This window comes from Lynx rufus, unplaced genomic scaffold, assembly GCF_022079265.1.
Source record: "Lynx rufus isolate CCGP_SWC_20201006 ecotype Redwood Valley unplaced genomic scaffold, mLynRuf1.p SCAF_3, whole genome shotgun sequence".
Lineage (NCBI taxonomy): Eukaryota > Metazoa > Chordata > Mammalia > Carnivora > Felidae > Lynx > Lynx rufus.
The window spans coordinates 79274766-79292629 of record NW_025814845.1 but is presented as its reverse complement, the minus strand read 5'-3'; the positions used below and the strand labels follow the sequence as shown (position 1 = coordinate 79292629).

Genomic DNA, 17864 nt, shown 5'->3' with positions numbered 1-17864 from the left:
ACTCATTCTAAATTTTTTTTTTTTTTTAATGTTTGTTTATTTTTGACAGAGAGACAGAGCATGAGTTGGGGAGGGGCAAGAGAGAGGGAGACAGAGAATCTGAAGCAGGCTCCAGGCTCTGAACTGTCAGCACAAAGCCCCATCCAGGGCTCGAACTCATGGACCACGAGATCATGACCTGAGCTGAAGTTGGCCGCTCAACCAACTGAGCCACCCAGGCACCCCAACATAACTCATCCTAATTAAAAAACTCACCTATAGATTCTTTTGAATTTTTGACATATATAACCATATCATCTATGAATAAGGAGGTATATGTTATTTATTTGTTTGATGTCTTTCCTGTATCTTTTCTCTACTGCACTGTTTAGTTCCCATAAGACAATAATAAACAGAAGTAGGAATGATTTTTCTTATTCATGAACTCAAGGGAAATGCTTGATACTTTCTGTAGGCTTCTGATATATATCCTTCTCACTCTCTTTTAGTGCTGGCTTGCAAAGAGTTTTTTAAAATCATGAATGGATAGTTAATCTTATCAGATGCTTTCTTTTCTGAAGATCATTTGATTTCTATTTTAACAAGTTTTAATACAAATTATATTCATTGCATTTTGAATATTAAACTGCTTTGTATTTTCAGAATAAATCCATTTTGCTATAATGATTAATTTTGAATATATTATTAGATTTGGCTTGCTAAAATTTGAAGGGGAATTTTAGATCTCTGTTCATGGTGAGACTGGCCTTTATTCTTATAAATGGTGTCTGTTGATATTTGGTATAAGATCTGTATAGTGAGATCTCCTTTTTCATTCTTGATTTTGGTTATCTATGCCTTTTCTCGCTCTCTCTCCTTTTTCTTTTTTTTTTCCCTTGATTAATCCTAGCAGGGATTTACCAGTTTTATTTAGTCTTTCAGACTGAATTTTAGTGATTATACACCGATATTGCATTATGAATTTTCTATTTTATTAATTTCAGCTCTTCAGATTTCTTTCCAAGTATGACTTTACCTACATAAGATTTAAAATATAGCATTGCTTTCATTATTAGAAAATTTTCTAATTTCCAACACGATTCTTCTTTGACCTCTGAGGTATTTGAAGTATATTGTTAAATATGTAAGTATAAATGGATTTCCTAGTTATCTTTTTATTATTAGACAATTCACTTAAGTCAGAGAATATACTCCATAAGGTTGCAATCCTTTGAAATTTGTTAAAACTTTTTCATAACTATGCATGTCTTATATATTTCATGTGTATTTGAAAAGAAAGGGCCCTGCAGCTGGGTGCAGTACTCTCTAATACATCCATTAAATCAATTTTCTTAATCATGTTGTTCACATTTTCTATATCCTTGTTGTTTTTCTTAATCTGCTTGTAGTATAAATTACTCAGAGGCATTAAAAGCTCCCATGATATTTATGAATTTTTCTATTTCTCTTCATAGTTCTGAGTATTTTGCCTTCATATGTTTTGGGGTAATGTATATTTATTATAGCTCACAGTTGAATTAAACTTTCATCACCATAAGTCACCTTATCTCTATTGAGTCTTTTAATCTTAAATTCTATTTACGATTAAATATTACTATCTCAGACTTCTTTAAGTTTGAATGATTTTTTAAATCCTTTTATTCTAAATCTTTTAAATCTCCTTATATTTAACAAGTGGGTTGTTTGTTTTAAAAAGTATAGTTGATTTTTAAAAAAAATTTTTTTAATTAAAAAAAAGTTTTATTTATTTATTTGAGAGAAAGAGCAAGTAGGGGAGAGGCAGAGAGAGAAGGAAATAAAGAGAATCCCAAACAGGCTTCGTGCTGCCAGTGCAGAACCCGACACAAGCTCGAACCCGCAAACCGTTAGATCATAACTTGAGCTGAAATCAAGAGTTGGATGCTCCACTGACTGAACCACCAAGACATCCCAAAAGTATAGTTGATTGTTAAAATTCAGCTGACAACTGGTCTTTTAATTAAACATTTAGGTCAAGTACGTTTAATGTAACTACTGTAATACTGTGTCTTAAATCTAATATATTTTTTATGCTGTATTTGTAACCCCTGTTCTATGTTCCTTTTTCTCTCCTCTTTTCTGTTATTGAAGGTGTATTGATTGAAGGTGTATTTAAAGAAACAATCTTTCCAGGGCACCTGGGTGATTCAGTCAGTTACACATCTGGCTTTGGCTCAGGTCATGATCTCACAGCTCCCGAGTTCAAGCCCCCAGTCAGGCTCTGTGCTGACAGCTCAGAGCATTGAGCCTGCTTCAGGTACTGTGTCTCCCTCTTTCTCTGTCCTTCCCCCACTCGTGCTCTGTCTCTCTCTCAAAAATAAATAAACATAGGGGCGCCTGGGTGGCTTAGTGGTTAGGCGTCTGACTTCGGCTCAGATCATGATCTCACAGTTCGGGAGTTCAAGCCCCGTGTAGGGCTCTGTGCTGACAGCTCAGAGCCTGGAGCCTGCTTCAGATTCTGTGTCTCCCTCCCTTCAGCTCCTCCCCTGCTCACACTCTGTCTCTCTCTCAAAAAATAAAGATTAAAAAAAATTTTTTTTTAATAAAGATAAAAAAAAATCTTCCCATAAATCCTTCCATTAGTTTGGCAGTTACATGTTGTTTTTAAAAATTATTTTAGTAATCACCTTAAAAGTCAGTGGTGAACTTTCTCAGTTTTTACTCTGCAAATATCTTTATTTTGCCTTTAGTTTTGAAGGATGCTTTCATTGGGTTTAGAATTCTAGGTTGGCATTTATTTATTTATTTTTTCATCACATAGAAGATGTTTCATTGTCATCTTTCATTGTTGTGCTGGAAGATTAACAATCAGTCAAACTATCACCTCTTTTAGGATAATCTATTATTTTCCTGGCTACTTTTAAGATTTTTGTCATTAGTTTCCTATAGTTTCAGTATAAAAAAAAATGTATATTTCTTTTTATCAGGTTTTAGATTCATTTGAGTTTTTGAATCTTTGTTATCTTTCACAATTTCTGGTAAATTCTATGCCAAAATTAAAAAAAAAATATTGCCTCTGCTTCCCCCCTTGCACTTTCTGGAACTCCAAACAATGTATATGAGACCTTCTCACTGTATCCTCTGTACTTCTTATTCTCTTTTTTATGTATGCTGATTATTTTCTCTTTATACTTCATTGTGGATTTCCTTCCAGTCTATCTTCCAGTTCACTGGTTCTCTAAAACAACTATATTTAATCTGCTGTTAAACGCATCCATTAGGTTCTTATTTGGGGCTGTATTGTTCCAATTCAGGAATTTCTAATTGTTTCTTTTTCAAGTCTGCTATGTTACCTTTTATAGTTTTTAGTTTCCTTCTAAATGTTTCAAGCTTGCCTTTAACTCTCTGAACATAATAAGCATACCTGTGAATCACTGTCTAATAATTTCAATATCTGGAGATTTGCTGTGGTTGCCTGTTCTTTGTGCTGGTTCTTGCTTACAATATCTTGTCTCCTCATGTATCTGGTCCTCTCTGATTATGTGCTAGACACTGTATCTGAAAAATTATATGGGATGTTTTGTTTACTCTGGTTCACTCTTATTCCAATGGTGTATCCCTTAAGATTTTTTAATGCAAAGATGGGAATAGTTTACCAGTGTCTACACTGTCCCTTTGCCCTGCAAGGTTACATAAGTGGAGTTCAGCCTCTCTGGTGCCTTTTCCAGATGGGCACAAAAATGTGTAAGCTACAGAACGATGTTTAGCAAGACTTTAAAATCAAAGGAACTTGGTAAGTAGCTTTGGCCAATGTAGATATAATCGAGTAGATAATGTAGCTAAAGTTATGGACACCCAAAATAAAACTTAACACATCATTAATAAAGCAAAGAAGGGCTTTGAGTTAAATATCTGAAATTCAATAATATCAGGAAGAATGGAAAGCATACATGATAAATAATCAAGAGGTGCATTTAATTTCTCACCATTTTCTGCCAATGGAGCAAGGACTTCAAAAATCATTTCCCTTTTATCATGTTCTATTTGTTTCTTGAAGAGTTTTACCAGTTCTTCAGCAATGTTTGTACTGGCAAACTGTTCTTTACTTGACTCTGCAAAAAAGGAGAGGGACATATAGAGTAAGCAAATAAAATTTAAACACAGTAACTGTATTCTATTACTTTCAATACATGCTCATTTTGTACCATTACTGATAAATACAAATACTTTTCAAATACAGGAACTATCAGATACAGTTTAAATGCTCTTGAAAAGGAAAAATGTCATTAAAGAAAACGTTCTAACCCAGTTTTATTCAAGGCTGTAAAAAAATGTTCACCAGCATAACATATAGGTGTAACCATAGCAACAATTAAATTACTAAGTTATAAATTCATAGTTTCAAGGCTTTTAGCCAAAGAAGAAAAATTACTCTTAATAGACTGCATTTTTACATGGCTGAAGTAAAGGTGACTTATTATTACCCTCAGATCATTAAAGTGGTATGCTCTTGCACTGGCATGATATGCCTACTATTAAAGGTCAATGCTTCACATGTGCTTGGGGTCTCAGTCCCGCTTCCCTCTTTAGCATCTTCAATCTCTCTTCACTCTATAGCCTCATCATCTGCAATTAAATATGCTCTAATATTTCTTATACAAAAAAAGCAATATTATAAACAACTTTCTTCTACTTCACTGTTCTTCAACTACCATCCAATCTCTGTTCACTTTCACAAACAAGTTCCTTGATAGCACTGTCTACATACACTGTCTCTACCTTCTCAACTCACATGCATTCTTAAACCCACTTCAAACTAGTTTTGGCCTACATCCACCCTCTGTAGTTTCAAACTTGCTCCTCCTTTTCCACCAGACTCTATAAATTCCATTTCCTTGGGACTTGATCCTTTTTTTTCTTACCTTATTTTGGTTGTTACTCTCATCTCAGAAAATCTAATTCCCTTCCATAGCATCAAAACTGCTCCTCTATGTTGATAGTTATACAGTCACATCTCTAGCCCTCTTCTGTGCCTCAAGCTATTTATTTAACTGGTCACTTGACATCTCCATTTGAATACTCCTCCCTGTAGCATCCAAACTCCATGTCTAAAAAGGACTTCTGGTATTACCTGAAATCTGTCTTCTTCTAGACTTCCTTTACTTAGTAAATGAACAGTTTATCTATCCATCTATGCAGGCAGAAATCTAGGAGTCATTGCTCACTTGTTCTCATTTAATTCTACATCCAATGAATTACCAAAGTCTACCAATCTACCCCCAAAATACAACAGTAATCCATTCCATTTCTTTCCAATTATCTTCTTAATTTGCTTTGCTGCTTCAGAGTTCCCAATAATTTATCCAGAATTTTCAGAGAATTCTGACCAAATCCAATATAGATTTGCTTCTGTTTTGGGGGCACAGCTGACATCCTAGAATTTATTTTTTATCATTATCTTGATACTTTCTTCTCCTCTGTTACCTACATCCTTTTGCTTTCACTTGTTTTGATTTGATAGAAGCATCCTATAGCAGCTTCCTAAGAGAACTACTATAATAATATATATAGGAGGTAAATATTTTGAAATCTTGACTGTCTGAAAATGCTTTATCCCACCCAGAGTTTATGCCTCTAATTTAAATTAGTCCCTCACCTTATTCCATTACTTTCTGATACAAGAAATTATGACAATTTATAATTATATGCTTGTTTGTAAATTTGTTTAAAAAAACAAATTTCCATGGCTCCTGGGTGACTCAGTTGGTTAAACTTCCGACTTGATTTTGGCTGTCATGATCTCATGGTTCATGACATGCTGATAGCATGGAGTCTGCTTGGAATTTTCTCTCTCCCCCTCTCTCTTTGCTACCCCCTGCCAAATAAATAAACTTTAAAAAATAAAAATAAATAAAAAATAAATTTCCATCTCACCCTTGAGTATAAGCTAAAGTATAATATTAAGCTCCTTGAGGGCAGGAACAGTGCAGATTAACAACCACAAACACCGTATACAGTATAATGCCCAGTACCTAAGAACACTTGATTGAATGAATGTGTGACTGACTGAACAGTTAAATAAATACAGGAGTGAGGTTCTACTCTCTAGTTTCAGGTAAATATCCATTGATACCAAATAAAAAAGTTTGCAAATTCAAACTTTAAAAGAAAGGAGAAAAACAAATCTTAATATGGCTTAACAGTTTTGATTTGTTCTCTTGTTACACTGCTTTTGACACCAGATCGATGCCAAAATGATGAAAATCCACTCCAAAACTTGAATGATTCCTTAATGCCATAAAAAAGAAGTAGGAGTGGAGTATGGATTGTCTTTTCCAATAAGCTACCTAAACCCTCAGAGATCATATTCTATAAATGTGAGCAGCCTTAGTCTAAAAAGTTACTTTGATATAAATAGGGATGACTTAAGTCCTGAACACTGTTGGTTGCTCCTTTGCTTCAGACAATACTTCAAATGAGAAGAATTTCAGAAACATAAAATCAGGGGTGAATCAGAAAGACATTAATATTTATCTAGTTATGTGCTCTCACTCTTTTTAAAAATGATAGTGTTAGTGTTCTTTTTCGCTATCCATATTCTATTCCTCCAAGTATTTCTCATAGTATTTTATTTTCCCTAGAATTACTTTTACTTACCCTGGGATTATTTTTTTCATTTGCTTAGTTTTCTATGTAGTTATCATTAATTCAACTCCAAACTTTCCATCAGTTGTCTAGTACTTATCATTAATTAAACTCCAAATTGCCCATCAGTTATCTGATCTTCTCTTACTAAGCTTATTTAAGTATTTAATCAATTTCATCTCCTCCAAGAATTACCCCAATCTTGAGTCTAGCCTTTTGACTTGTTCCAATCTGGACTGGTTGCTCTTTGAAAACAGGCCATTTAGGGCTCTCGTGTCACCACACTAGTAGGAATTTTTGTTTTCTTGTTGGATCCCTTGTTTTCTGATTCCTATGTAGTCTTCTTTGTTAATTTAAATCCCTTCTTTTGGTGGAACACATTTTCAGTGGCTTCCAGAGGAAAAGTATGTAGGATACTGATTTTCTGAGATGTTCATGTTTGATAATGTCTTTATTATAACTTCACACTTGATTGACAGTTTGATTGGGTATAGAATTCTATATTGGAACTAATTTCCCCTCAAAATTTGAAGGCAGTACTCTATTTTCTTCTGATGGCCAGTGTTTTGAGATATCTGATGTCAACTGATTTACAGTCTTTTGTGTGTAACTTTTTTCTAAGTTTGTAAGATGTTCTTTGTCCCATTTTAAAGTTTATTTATCTTTGCGAGAAAGAGAGGGAGAGAGAGAGAGAGAGAGAGAGAGAGAGAATGAGAATCAATAGGGGAGAGGCAGAGAGGGATAGGATCCTAAGCGGGCTTTGTGTTGTCAGCATGAAGCCCAGCGTGAAGCTTGATCACGAATTGTGAAATCATGACCTGAATCGAAATCAAGAGTTGGCTGCTTAACCGACTGAGTCACCCAGGTGCCCCTGTCCCATTTTAAAATTTCACATTGATGGGCCATGATATGGGTCTATTTTTATCCATTAGGCTAGGCATTTGACAGACCCTTCTAATCATAGAAAATTATGTACATTAGTTCTGTGATATGGGAGTTACTTGGCGATTTCCTCCTGTTTATCTCTTTCTAAAACTCTTGGCCCAATTCTCTCTATATTTTTTTGTATTTTCCATCTTCTTGTTTTTTGCTTTACTTCTGCAACTATTTCTCCAAATATTTGTCTTTCATTTTAGCTATTGTGCTTTTAACATTCAGCCTTTTTCGTTCTGTTCCTCTTTCTTAAAAATAGCATCCCATTATAGTTTCATGCTCACAGTATGTTTTTCTAACTTATCTGAAGATACTGGTTTTTTCCTTACCCTGTACAGTTTCTATTTTCTCTACAATGCTTTTTTTCTATTTATTTCATTATCTTTCATGTTAGAAGCTATCCTCACCTCTCTGTTTGCATATTCATTAAAGATTAGGATTTAAGTTGGCTGGGAAGATGGTAGAATAGCAGGGCTCTAAGTTTGCCTTGTCCCATGGATACAACTAGATAACACCCATATCAGCATAAATAACCCAGGAAAATGACCTGAAGACTGGGAGAACAAACTCTACAACTAAAGACAGGGAAGAGGCCACATCAAAGAAGGTAGGAAGGGTGAAGATGCAAAGATGTGGTCTTGGAGGGAAACAAATCTGGGAGGGAAACAAATTGTGGCCATATATGGTGGGGAGGAAGCTGGTAGTACAGAGAAGGGCAGAAAACAAATCTTCCACAACAAACAGGGAGGATGGGTCTCTAATATTTACCTTTGAAAGTGAAAGCGGCCAAATTTCATGAGTTCTTGAAACCAGCATGACTTAAAGCCTAGAACTTTAAAAATAAGGAGGCTCCACTCTGGGAGAACCCAGAAGGTATCAGGAAGCAGAGTTCCTGCCCTTAAAGAGATAGCATGACAGCTTGTGCAGATACAGTGTAGAACGAGCAGTTTGGAAAACCCCGGGGGCGAATAGGAGGTGGGAGGATGGGGGCAGGTGAGGAGAGAGTAATTTGCTCATCTCAGAGCACAGCTAGGAGAGACAAGGATTATCAGAGCACAGCTAGGAGAGACAAGGGTTTTTCAGCAGAGACCCCTTCCAGGAATAAAGAAGCTGGCAGGTACCATTTCCTCTACAGCAAAAACAATAGCCACCTGTGGGAACCAGTGAGGCTTCCACACTCCTTACCTAACTTGCTTGCATCAAATCTCCCTCCCCAACACGTTGGTCAAGATCCACCTTTCCCAGTCATGCTCACCTCAGTCCCAGTGCTATCCACTCCCTACCCAGAAAACCAGTACAAACCCTCGCAATAACATATCTCCTGACCTGCTCATTTTGCAGGACATCAGTCCCAGCAGGGGCAGGTGTTTCGTAAGCTGACCACCACACACCTTACTGCATACAATAGAGAGACTCTGTAGATAATTAGAACGAAGGAAAAAGAGGCCAAGACTCAACAGCAGAGCACATGCAACACACATAAGAGATGGTCCCTGAAGTGCAGGCCCTGGGGAACAGGGGACACTGAACCACAGGGCACTACAGGACCACTTCTTCATAAGACTAATATCATTAAGAAAAAGAGAAGTAGCCGACTTTCCTAACACACAGAAACAGACACACAAAGTCAGACAAAATGAGGAGACAGAGAAACATCTCCCAAATGAAAGAACAGGATCAAGCCACAGCAAGAGACCAAAATGAAACAGATATCAAGTAATATGCCTGATAGAGAATTTAATGATCATAAAGATACTCACTGGACTGGAGAAAAGAGTGGAGAACATCAGTGAGACCATTAACACAGAGATTAAAAAGAACCAATCAGAGATCAAGAACACAGTAAACGAAATAAAAATAGACTTGATGGAATAAATACCAGGTTAGATGAAGCAGAGAAATGAATTAACAATCCAGAAGAGAGTAATGGAAAGTAACCAAGCTGAGCAAAGGAAAGGAAATTCTACAAATTGAGAAGAGTCTTAGGGAACTCTGACTACATCAAGTGTGATAACAACCACATTATAGGGATCTCAAAAGAAAAAGAGAGAGATAAGGTGGCAGAAAATTTATCTGAAGAAACAATAGCTGTAAAATTCCCTAATCTGAGGAAGGAAACAGGTATCAGATTAAGAAGGCACAGGGATTCCCTCGAAAAATTCAACCTGAGGAGGTCCATACAAAGACACACAGTAATTAAATGCCAAAAAGTAGTGATCAATAGAAAAAATTTTTAAACAGCAAGAGAAAAGACAGTTACATGCAAGGAAAACCCCATAGAGCCATCGGTGGGTTTTTCAGCAGAAAATTTGCAGGCCAGAAGGGAGTGGCATGATACATTCAAAGTACTGAAAGGGAAAAATCTGCAGCCAAGAATACTCTATTCAGCAAGGGTATAATTCAGAATAGAATGAGATGAAAAGTTTCTCAAGGAGTTCATGAACACTAAACCAGCTCTACAAGAACTATTAAATGAGACGCTTCAAGTGAAAAAGGAAAAACTGTAAATTAGAGTATGATAAATAAAAAAACACAAAAACAGTAGAAATAAATATTTCTGTAAAAAACAGTCAAGGGCCTCACAAAATAAAAGGATGTAAAGTATGACACCATACATTAAAATTGTGGTGGGGAGAGAAGTGAGGACTCAAATGTAAGTAACCACCAACATAATATAGACCGCTATACACAGAAGAGATTATATACAAACCTAATGGCAATCTCAAATCAAAGAGCAGTTAATAGATATGCAAAAAATAAAGACAAAGAAATCCAAGTATATCACTAAAGAAAGATAACAATGAAAGAGAGCACAAGACAAAAGGATAGAGGGAATCTACAGAAACCACAAAACAAGTAACAAAATAGCAATAATCAATAATTACTTTGAATGTAAATGCACTAAGAGCTCCAATCAAAAGACACAGGGTGACAGAGTGAATTAAAAAACAAGACCCAACTACATGCTGCTTATCATTTCAGACCAAAACACACCTGCAGATTGAAAGTGAGGGGATAGAGAAACATTTACCATACAAATGGCTGTCAAAAGAAAGCCGGCAAAGCAATATTTATATTGGACAAAACAGATTTTAAAACAAAGACTGTAACAAGAGACAAAGAATGACACTATATCATAGTAAAGGGGACAATCCAACAAGAGGATATAACAATTGTAAATATTTATGCACCTAATGTGGAAACACCCAAATATATAAAACAGTTAATAACAAACTTAAAAGAACTAACTGATAGTAATACACTAATAGTAGAGGACTTTAACACCCCACTTAGATTGATGGACAGATGACCCACACAGAAAATCAACAAGGAAAGAGTGACTTTGAATGACACACTGGACCAGATGGATGGGAAAGACATATTTAGAACATTTCATCCTAAAACAGCAAAACATACATTCAAGTGCATATACAACATTTTCCAGAATAGATCACATATTAGTCTACAAAATAAATCTCAACGTTTTAAAAAAAATCAAAGTCATACCATACATCTTTTCTGACCACAATGTTCTGAAATTAGAAATCAACCACAAGAAAAAATCTGGAAAGAACACAAATACATGGCAGTTAAATAACATGCTTCTAAACAATGAATGGGTCTACCAAGAAATCAAAGAAGAAATAAAAAATTACATGAAAACAAATGAAAACAAAAACAAAATAGTCCCAAATCTTTGGAATACAGCAAAAGTGGCTCTAAGAGGGAGGTTTATAGCAACACAGGTCTACTTCAAGAAGAGAGAAAAATCTCAAATAAACAACCTAACCTTACACCTTAAGGATCTAGAAAAAGAACAAACAAAAGCCTAACCCAACAAAAGGAAGAAAATAATTGAGATTAGAGCAGAAATAAATGATGTAGGAACCAACTAACCAACCAAACAAACAACAACAAAAAACAATAGAACAGATCAATGAAACCAGGAGGTGGTTCTTTCAAAGATCAACAAAATTGATAAAAACCTCTAGCAAGACTCATTTAAAAAAAAAAAAAAAGAGAGAGGGGTCCAAATAAAATTACCAATGAAAGAGGGGAAACAACTACCAACACCACAGAAATACAAATAATTCTAACAGAATATTATGAAAATCTGTATGCTAACAAATTGAAATGGATAAATTCCTAGAAATATATAACCTACCAAAACTAAAGCAGGAAGAAATAGAAAATTTGAACAGACCAATTAACAGCAACGAAACTGAAGCAGTCATCAAAACCCTCCAAACAAAAAAAGGTCCAGGACCAGATGGCTTTACAGGTGAACCCTACCAAACATTTAAACAAGAGTTAATACCCACTCTTCTCAAACTATTCCAAAAAACAAAAGAGGAAATAATCTTCCAAATTCATTCTAGGAGGCCTGTATCTCCTTGATACCAAAGCAAGATAAAGACACTACAACGAAAGAGAACTCTAGGTCAATATCTCTCAAGAATATAGATGCAAAAATCCTCAACAATACATTAGGCAAACTGAATCCAAAAATACATTTAAAAAAATCATACACCACGATCAAGTGGGATTTATTCTTGGGATGCAAGCATAGTTCAATATTTGCAAAACAATCAGTATGATATGTCACATCAATAAGAGAGCAGATAAAAAAAATATGATCATTTCAATAGATGCAGAAAAAGCATTTGATAAAGTAGAAAATCCATTCATTATAAAAACCTTCCACAAAGTAAGTCTAGAGCTCAACATAATAATGGCCTTATATGAAACACCACAGTGAACATAATACTCGATGGTGAAAAATTGAGTTTTTCCCCTAAGGTCAGGAATAAGGCAAGGATTCTACTCTACCACTTTTATTCAACATAGTACTAAAGTCCTAGCCACAGCAATTAGACAACATAAAGAAGTAAAAGGTATCCAAATAGGTAAGGAAGAAGTAAAACTCTCCCTATTTGCAGATGACATGATACTATATATAGAAAGCCCTAAAGACTCCACCAAAAAAACTACTAGAATTGATAAATGAATTCAGTAAAGTAGCAGGATACAAATCAGTGTACAGGAATCTGTTGCATTACTATACACTAATAGTGAAACAAGAGAAAGTGAAATTAAGAAAATAATCCCATGTACATTACATTAAAAACAATGAAATATCTAGGAGAAAACTTAACCAAGAAGGTGAAAGACCTGTATTCTAAAAATTGTAAAACACTGATGAAAGATATTCAAGACCATTCAAAGAAATGGAAAGCCATTCCATGTTCATGGGTTAGAAGAACAAATATGGTTAAAATGTCTATACTACTCAAAGCAATCTATACATTTAATGCAATCCCTATCAAAATACCAGTACTATTTTTCACAGAAATAGAATAAACAATCTTTAAATTTGTATGGAACCACAAAAGACCTCAAATAGCTAAAGCTTGAAAAAGAAAAACAAAACTGGAAGTATCTAAATCTCAGACTTCAAGTTATATTACAAAGTAATTACAAAATTAAAACAGTATGGTACTGGCATAAAAACAGACACATAGATCAATGGAAAAGAAGAGAAAACCCCCAAATAAACCCATGATTATATGGTCAATTAATCTTCGACAATGGAGGAAAGAATAACCAATAGGAAAAAGTCTCTTCAACAAATGATGTTGAGAAAACTGGATAACCACATGGAAAAGAATGAAAGTGGACCACTTTCTTTCACCATACACAAAAATAAACATAAAATGTATTACAGACTTAAATGTGAGACCTGAAACCATAAAAATCCTAAGAGAGCATGGGGAGTAATCTCTCTAATACTGGCTGTAATAACATTTTTCTAGATAAAGTCTCTTGAGGCAAGGGAAATAAAAGCAAAAGTAAACTACTGGGACTATATCAAAATAAAAAGCTTCTGCACAGTGAAAGAAACAATCAACAAAACTAAAAGGCAACCTACAGAATGGGAGAAGATATTTGCAAAGGACATATCCATTAAAAGGTTAGTATCCAAAACATATAAAGAACTGATACAACTTTATACCCAAAAAACAAATAATCCAATTAAAAAATAGGCAGAAGATATGAACAGACATTCCTCAAAAAAAAAAAAAAAAAGACATACAGATGGCCAACAGACACATGAGAAGAGGCTCAACATCATGCATCATCAGAGAAAGGTGAATCAAAATTACAATGAGTTATCAACTCACACCTATCCAAATGACTGAAGTCAAAAACACAAGAAACAAGTGTTGGTGAGGATGTAGAGAAAAAGGAACGCCCTTGTGCTGTTGGTGAGAATACAAACTGGTACAGCCACTGTGAAAAACAGTATGGAGATTCTTCAAAAAATTGAACACAGAACTACCTTATGATCCAGGAATCACACTACTGAGTATTTACCCAAAAAATACAAAAACAGTAACTCAAAAGGATACAGTCACCCCTATGTTTATTGCAGCATTATTTACAATAGCCAAACTATGGAAGCAGCCCAAGTGTCCACTGAAAGATGAATGGTTAGGGGCGCCTGGGTGGCTCAATCAGTTAAGCATCTGACTTCAGCTCAGGTCATGATCTCACAGTTTGTGGGTTCGAGCCCTGCACAGGGCTCTGTGCTGACAGCTCAGAGCCTGGAACCTGCTTTAGATTCTGTGTCTCCCTCTCTGTTCCTCCCCCACTCATGCTCTGTCTCTGTCTCTCAAAAATAAATAAATATTAAAAAAATTTTTAAAAAGAAAGATGAATGCTTAAAGAATATTATTAGAATATTATTCAGCCATAAAAGAAGAATGAAATCTTGCCATTTGCAACATGGATAGATCTAGAGAGTATAATGCTAAGTGAAGTGAGCCAGTCAGAGAAAGACAGATACCATGTGAATTTAAGAAACAAAATAAATGAGCAAAGGAAAAAAGAGAGAGAGGCAAACCAAGAAACAAACTCTTAACTATAGAGAACAAACTGATGATTACCAGAGAGGAGGTCGGTTGGGGACTGAAGGAAATAAGGGATGGGGACTAAAGAGTACACTTACCATGATGAAAAAAAATACAAAATAAAATACAAAATAAAATAAAATAATAAAATAAAATAAAATAAAATAAAATAAAATAAAATAAAAACTGGGATTTAAAAGTTGATTAGGAGCTATGAGTATATGTTGTCTTTTTGACTGCAAGATTATCTGTAAGGGTGGTCAGATAGTGCTTTTGTATAAGTACCTTTAAGTCTATGTTCTAGAGGACAAAGGGATATAACATTGGGATTTTCACCATCAGTGTACCTATTTTCACTTAATCTATATTTGGAATGGTACTCTGGTACCTGTTCCTTTAACTTAAGTCTTGTCCCCAGACAACAAACTTTCCATTTTTTGTCTCTCCAGAGAATAGTCTTTTGCTTACATGGGAAGGGGCAGTTACCATAAAGTGTGGAAAGGGGCTTTCCAGCAGTCACGACCTCCTCACAAGAACATGCCCCCTCAGGAAGACCCTCTTCCACCCGCCCTGGAAGAGGGGAAGAAGCAGCACAAAAAGAAGTGCCTGGTGCAGAGCTCCAGCTCCTGGTAGATGTATGTGAAGTGCCCAGGATGTTATAAAATCACTACTGTTTTTAGCCATGCCCAAAAGGAATTTGTGTTGGCTGCTCTACTGTCCTTTGCCAGTCTATGGGAGGAAAAGCAAGGCTTACAGAAGGGTGTTCCTTCAGATGGAAGCAGCACTAAAAGCACCCTGAATCAAGATGAGTAGGAAACTATCCCCATAAACACATTTTGATTAAATGAATGAATGAATGAATGAGAAAGAGAAAGAAAAAGGAAGGAAGGAAGGAAGGAAGGAAGGAAGGAAGGAAGGAAGGAAGGAAGGAGAGACAGAAAGAAAAAGAAAGAGGGAAAGAGAAAGAGAGAGAGAGAAAGAAAGAAAGAGGAAAGAGAGTAAGATTTTCATACCACCAAATTCTGATCCTTTTGAAGATTCCAAAGAGCAAATTGGTTACTTCTTGGCTTTCCAATTCAGGATTAAGATATCAAAGTATTGCTAAAAACACAAGTTATTGCTGGTATTTCTTCCCAGGTCCTAAAATGTTTTTGTTACCCCCTCCCCTCCCTTTTTTCCCCCTTTCCTTGAAAATTCAAGCCTTTTAAAAAGTATCCCTTTACTGAAGTTTTAGTTTCCAGAAGGAAGTGAAATTAAACTCAAGTTTTTATCCTAACATCTCTACCCTCAAAATCCTAGTATTTTAAGCAGAAAAATTTCTTTATAGAAGATTTTGGAACCAAATAAAAAGGGAAAAAAATCCCATACTTAATCTATAATATTAGATAAGAATGCAAACTTTAAAATTGTATTCATGCTATAATTGTGAATATAAAAAAATTATGTGTGTACATAAACTAGGGTTCAACGAGAACAAAAAGGCAGAGCTGCATTTTCCTTTTTTTTGTCCCCAATTCCATAATAGATTGTACTTATTGTATTATTTTATATTTTGTCTTTAAGCTATATGTTTTGTGAGCAAAAACCACAAAAATTTCTGCTGTTTAACATTTTTATTTAAAAATTTTGACAAAAAGTAACTCTAGCATATAGTGATATGAATTGAATTATTTTATATTTTGTCTTTAAGCTATATGTTTTGTGAGCAAAAACCACAAAAATTTCTGCTGTTTAACATTTTTATTTAAAAATTTTGACAAAAAGTAACTCTAGCATATAGTGATATGCCATATTCAGAAGTCTGTAATACAAATATGATAGGAACTTGATATTTACCCTATGCCAATAAAAATAATACTATGTCGATTTTTTAACTCATGGGGAATAAAGCACACACTGAAAAGAAGAAAAGTATTCTGGGGCATAAGGTTCTACTTCAGTATTGACATATAACCTAGATAGTACATGAACATAACAGACATGATATAAACTCTAGAAGTCTTAGTATATAAAGGAATATTTCTCTTTTATCCTTTTGTTCTCCAAATGGGGTAAAGGCAGTAACAGCTGGTTATCCTTTTGTCCTCCAAATGGGGTAAAGGCAGTAACAACTGGAAACAGACTATGAAATCGGACTGAACTAATTGAGTGTATATCCATCTTTTAATAAAGGCCAGGGAGAGGAGGCTGAATTGAGGTGGTCTATGCAATCTCCCAAATAAATCCTGATACCTTAACACAGGCAACACACATTAAATGATGCTTATGCTTCTGTTACAAAGATTATGACATTATCAGAGATTATAACATGACTTCTGTTTTATTTCTATACAGTATACCAAACACAAACTGACAACCCATTTTAATATCTTGTAAAACAATGAATAAATGTTCTTTCATTCTTGGTCTTACATGAATGATAGAAATAATGAGACAGTATGAAAAAGAAGAAAAGCAGAAGAAAATAGAAGACAAGAACATTCATAAATACCAGGAGATGACCCACTGAATAAGAATGACTTTTAACACTGTGTGTCATCAATGCTAAAAAAAAAATCTAGCTGTCTCATGAAAAGAAATTAAATCTAAACATGTTGCTATTTTTAAGAAAAAAAAGACTTTTAAAATTTAGCTTTGATAAATAATCTCTGTTCCTTTAACTTGAAGTCAATGCAAAAGTAAAGTACTGAGATCAAGACTTTAATATGCAGTATGTAAGAACGTGAGCTTTCAGTTAGAAAATCCAAGGCTAGAGTCCTGGTGCTTCTGTTTATTTATGTATAAAATGGGTATGATTAATAGAATTTGCTTTAGCTGTTATATTTAGTTATGACAAAACATCATTTGGCTTCATTGTTCCCAGAATATGAAATCTATTATGAATATGGTTGTGGGGGTAGATTCAGACCAGGAATTGTAACTTTATATCAAGAATCACAGGGAGGGAGGCCAGAAAGAAGAGTATCATTAATGATACAGAGAAAACTAAAACAGAGAAAAGAGATAGGGGTGCTGGAGTCATCAGTCCCCTTCTCTGTTATGACTGGGCTGGTCTGATTTTCAAGGATTTCTCAGAATATTTTCTAACGCTGTTATAAACATATTTTTATGAAAAAGTCCTCTCTCATTTTGAGGGATTTTGTAAAAAGAGGGGGGAAAGCCTTAGTCTGCTAGATTCCTTTTTACCTGATGAGCAAATAGTTTACATAAAATGTAATAAATCACCGACTTTATTTTTGTCCTGGAAATACAATACTTGATTTCAAGACTGTCTCTCATATAAGAATACTAAAGTCAAGTGGAAATCATTTTAAATATTCGACTCTAATGAATAATATACAAGTGTAAATTTTAAATTTTGATAAATAAAACAATGAGGGAAGCAAAGCAGCTCCAATTACAAACAATTCAATCATA

The 17864-nt window shown here is 34.8% G+C and overlaps 1 protein-coding gene and 1 pseudogene across 5 annotated transcripts in view; one reads left to right on the top strand and one right to left on the bottom strand.

Annotated features, from left to right (window-relative positions):
* Window positions 1-17864, bottom strand: part of RAP1GDS1 (Rap1 GTPase-GDP dissociation stimulator 1) — a 173066-nt gene that overhangs the window by 31051 nt on the left and 124151 nt on the right. For all 5 annotated transcript variants that reach the window (XM_047090391.1, XM_047090390.1, XM_047090392.1 and 2 more), the window contains one exon: window positions 3945-4070. In XM_047090391.1, coding sequence (XP_046946347.1) covers window positions 3945-4070 — 126 coding nt within the window. The remainder of the gene's footprint in view (window positions 1-3944; window positions 4071-17864) is intronic.
* Window positions 14985-15235, top strand: LOC124519929 (40S ribosomal protein S27-like; annotated as a pseudogene).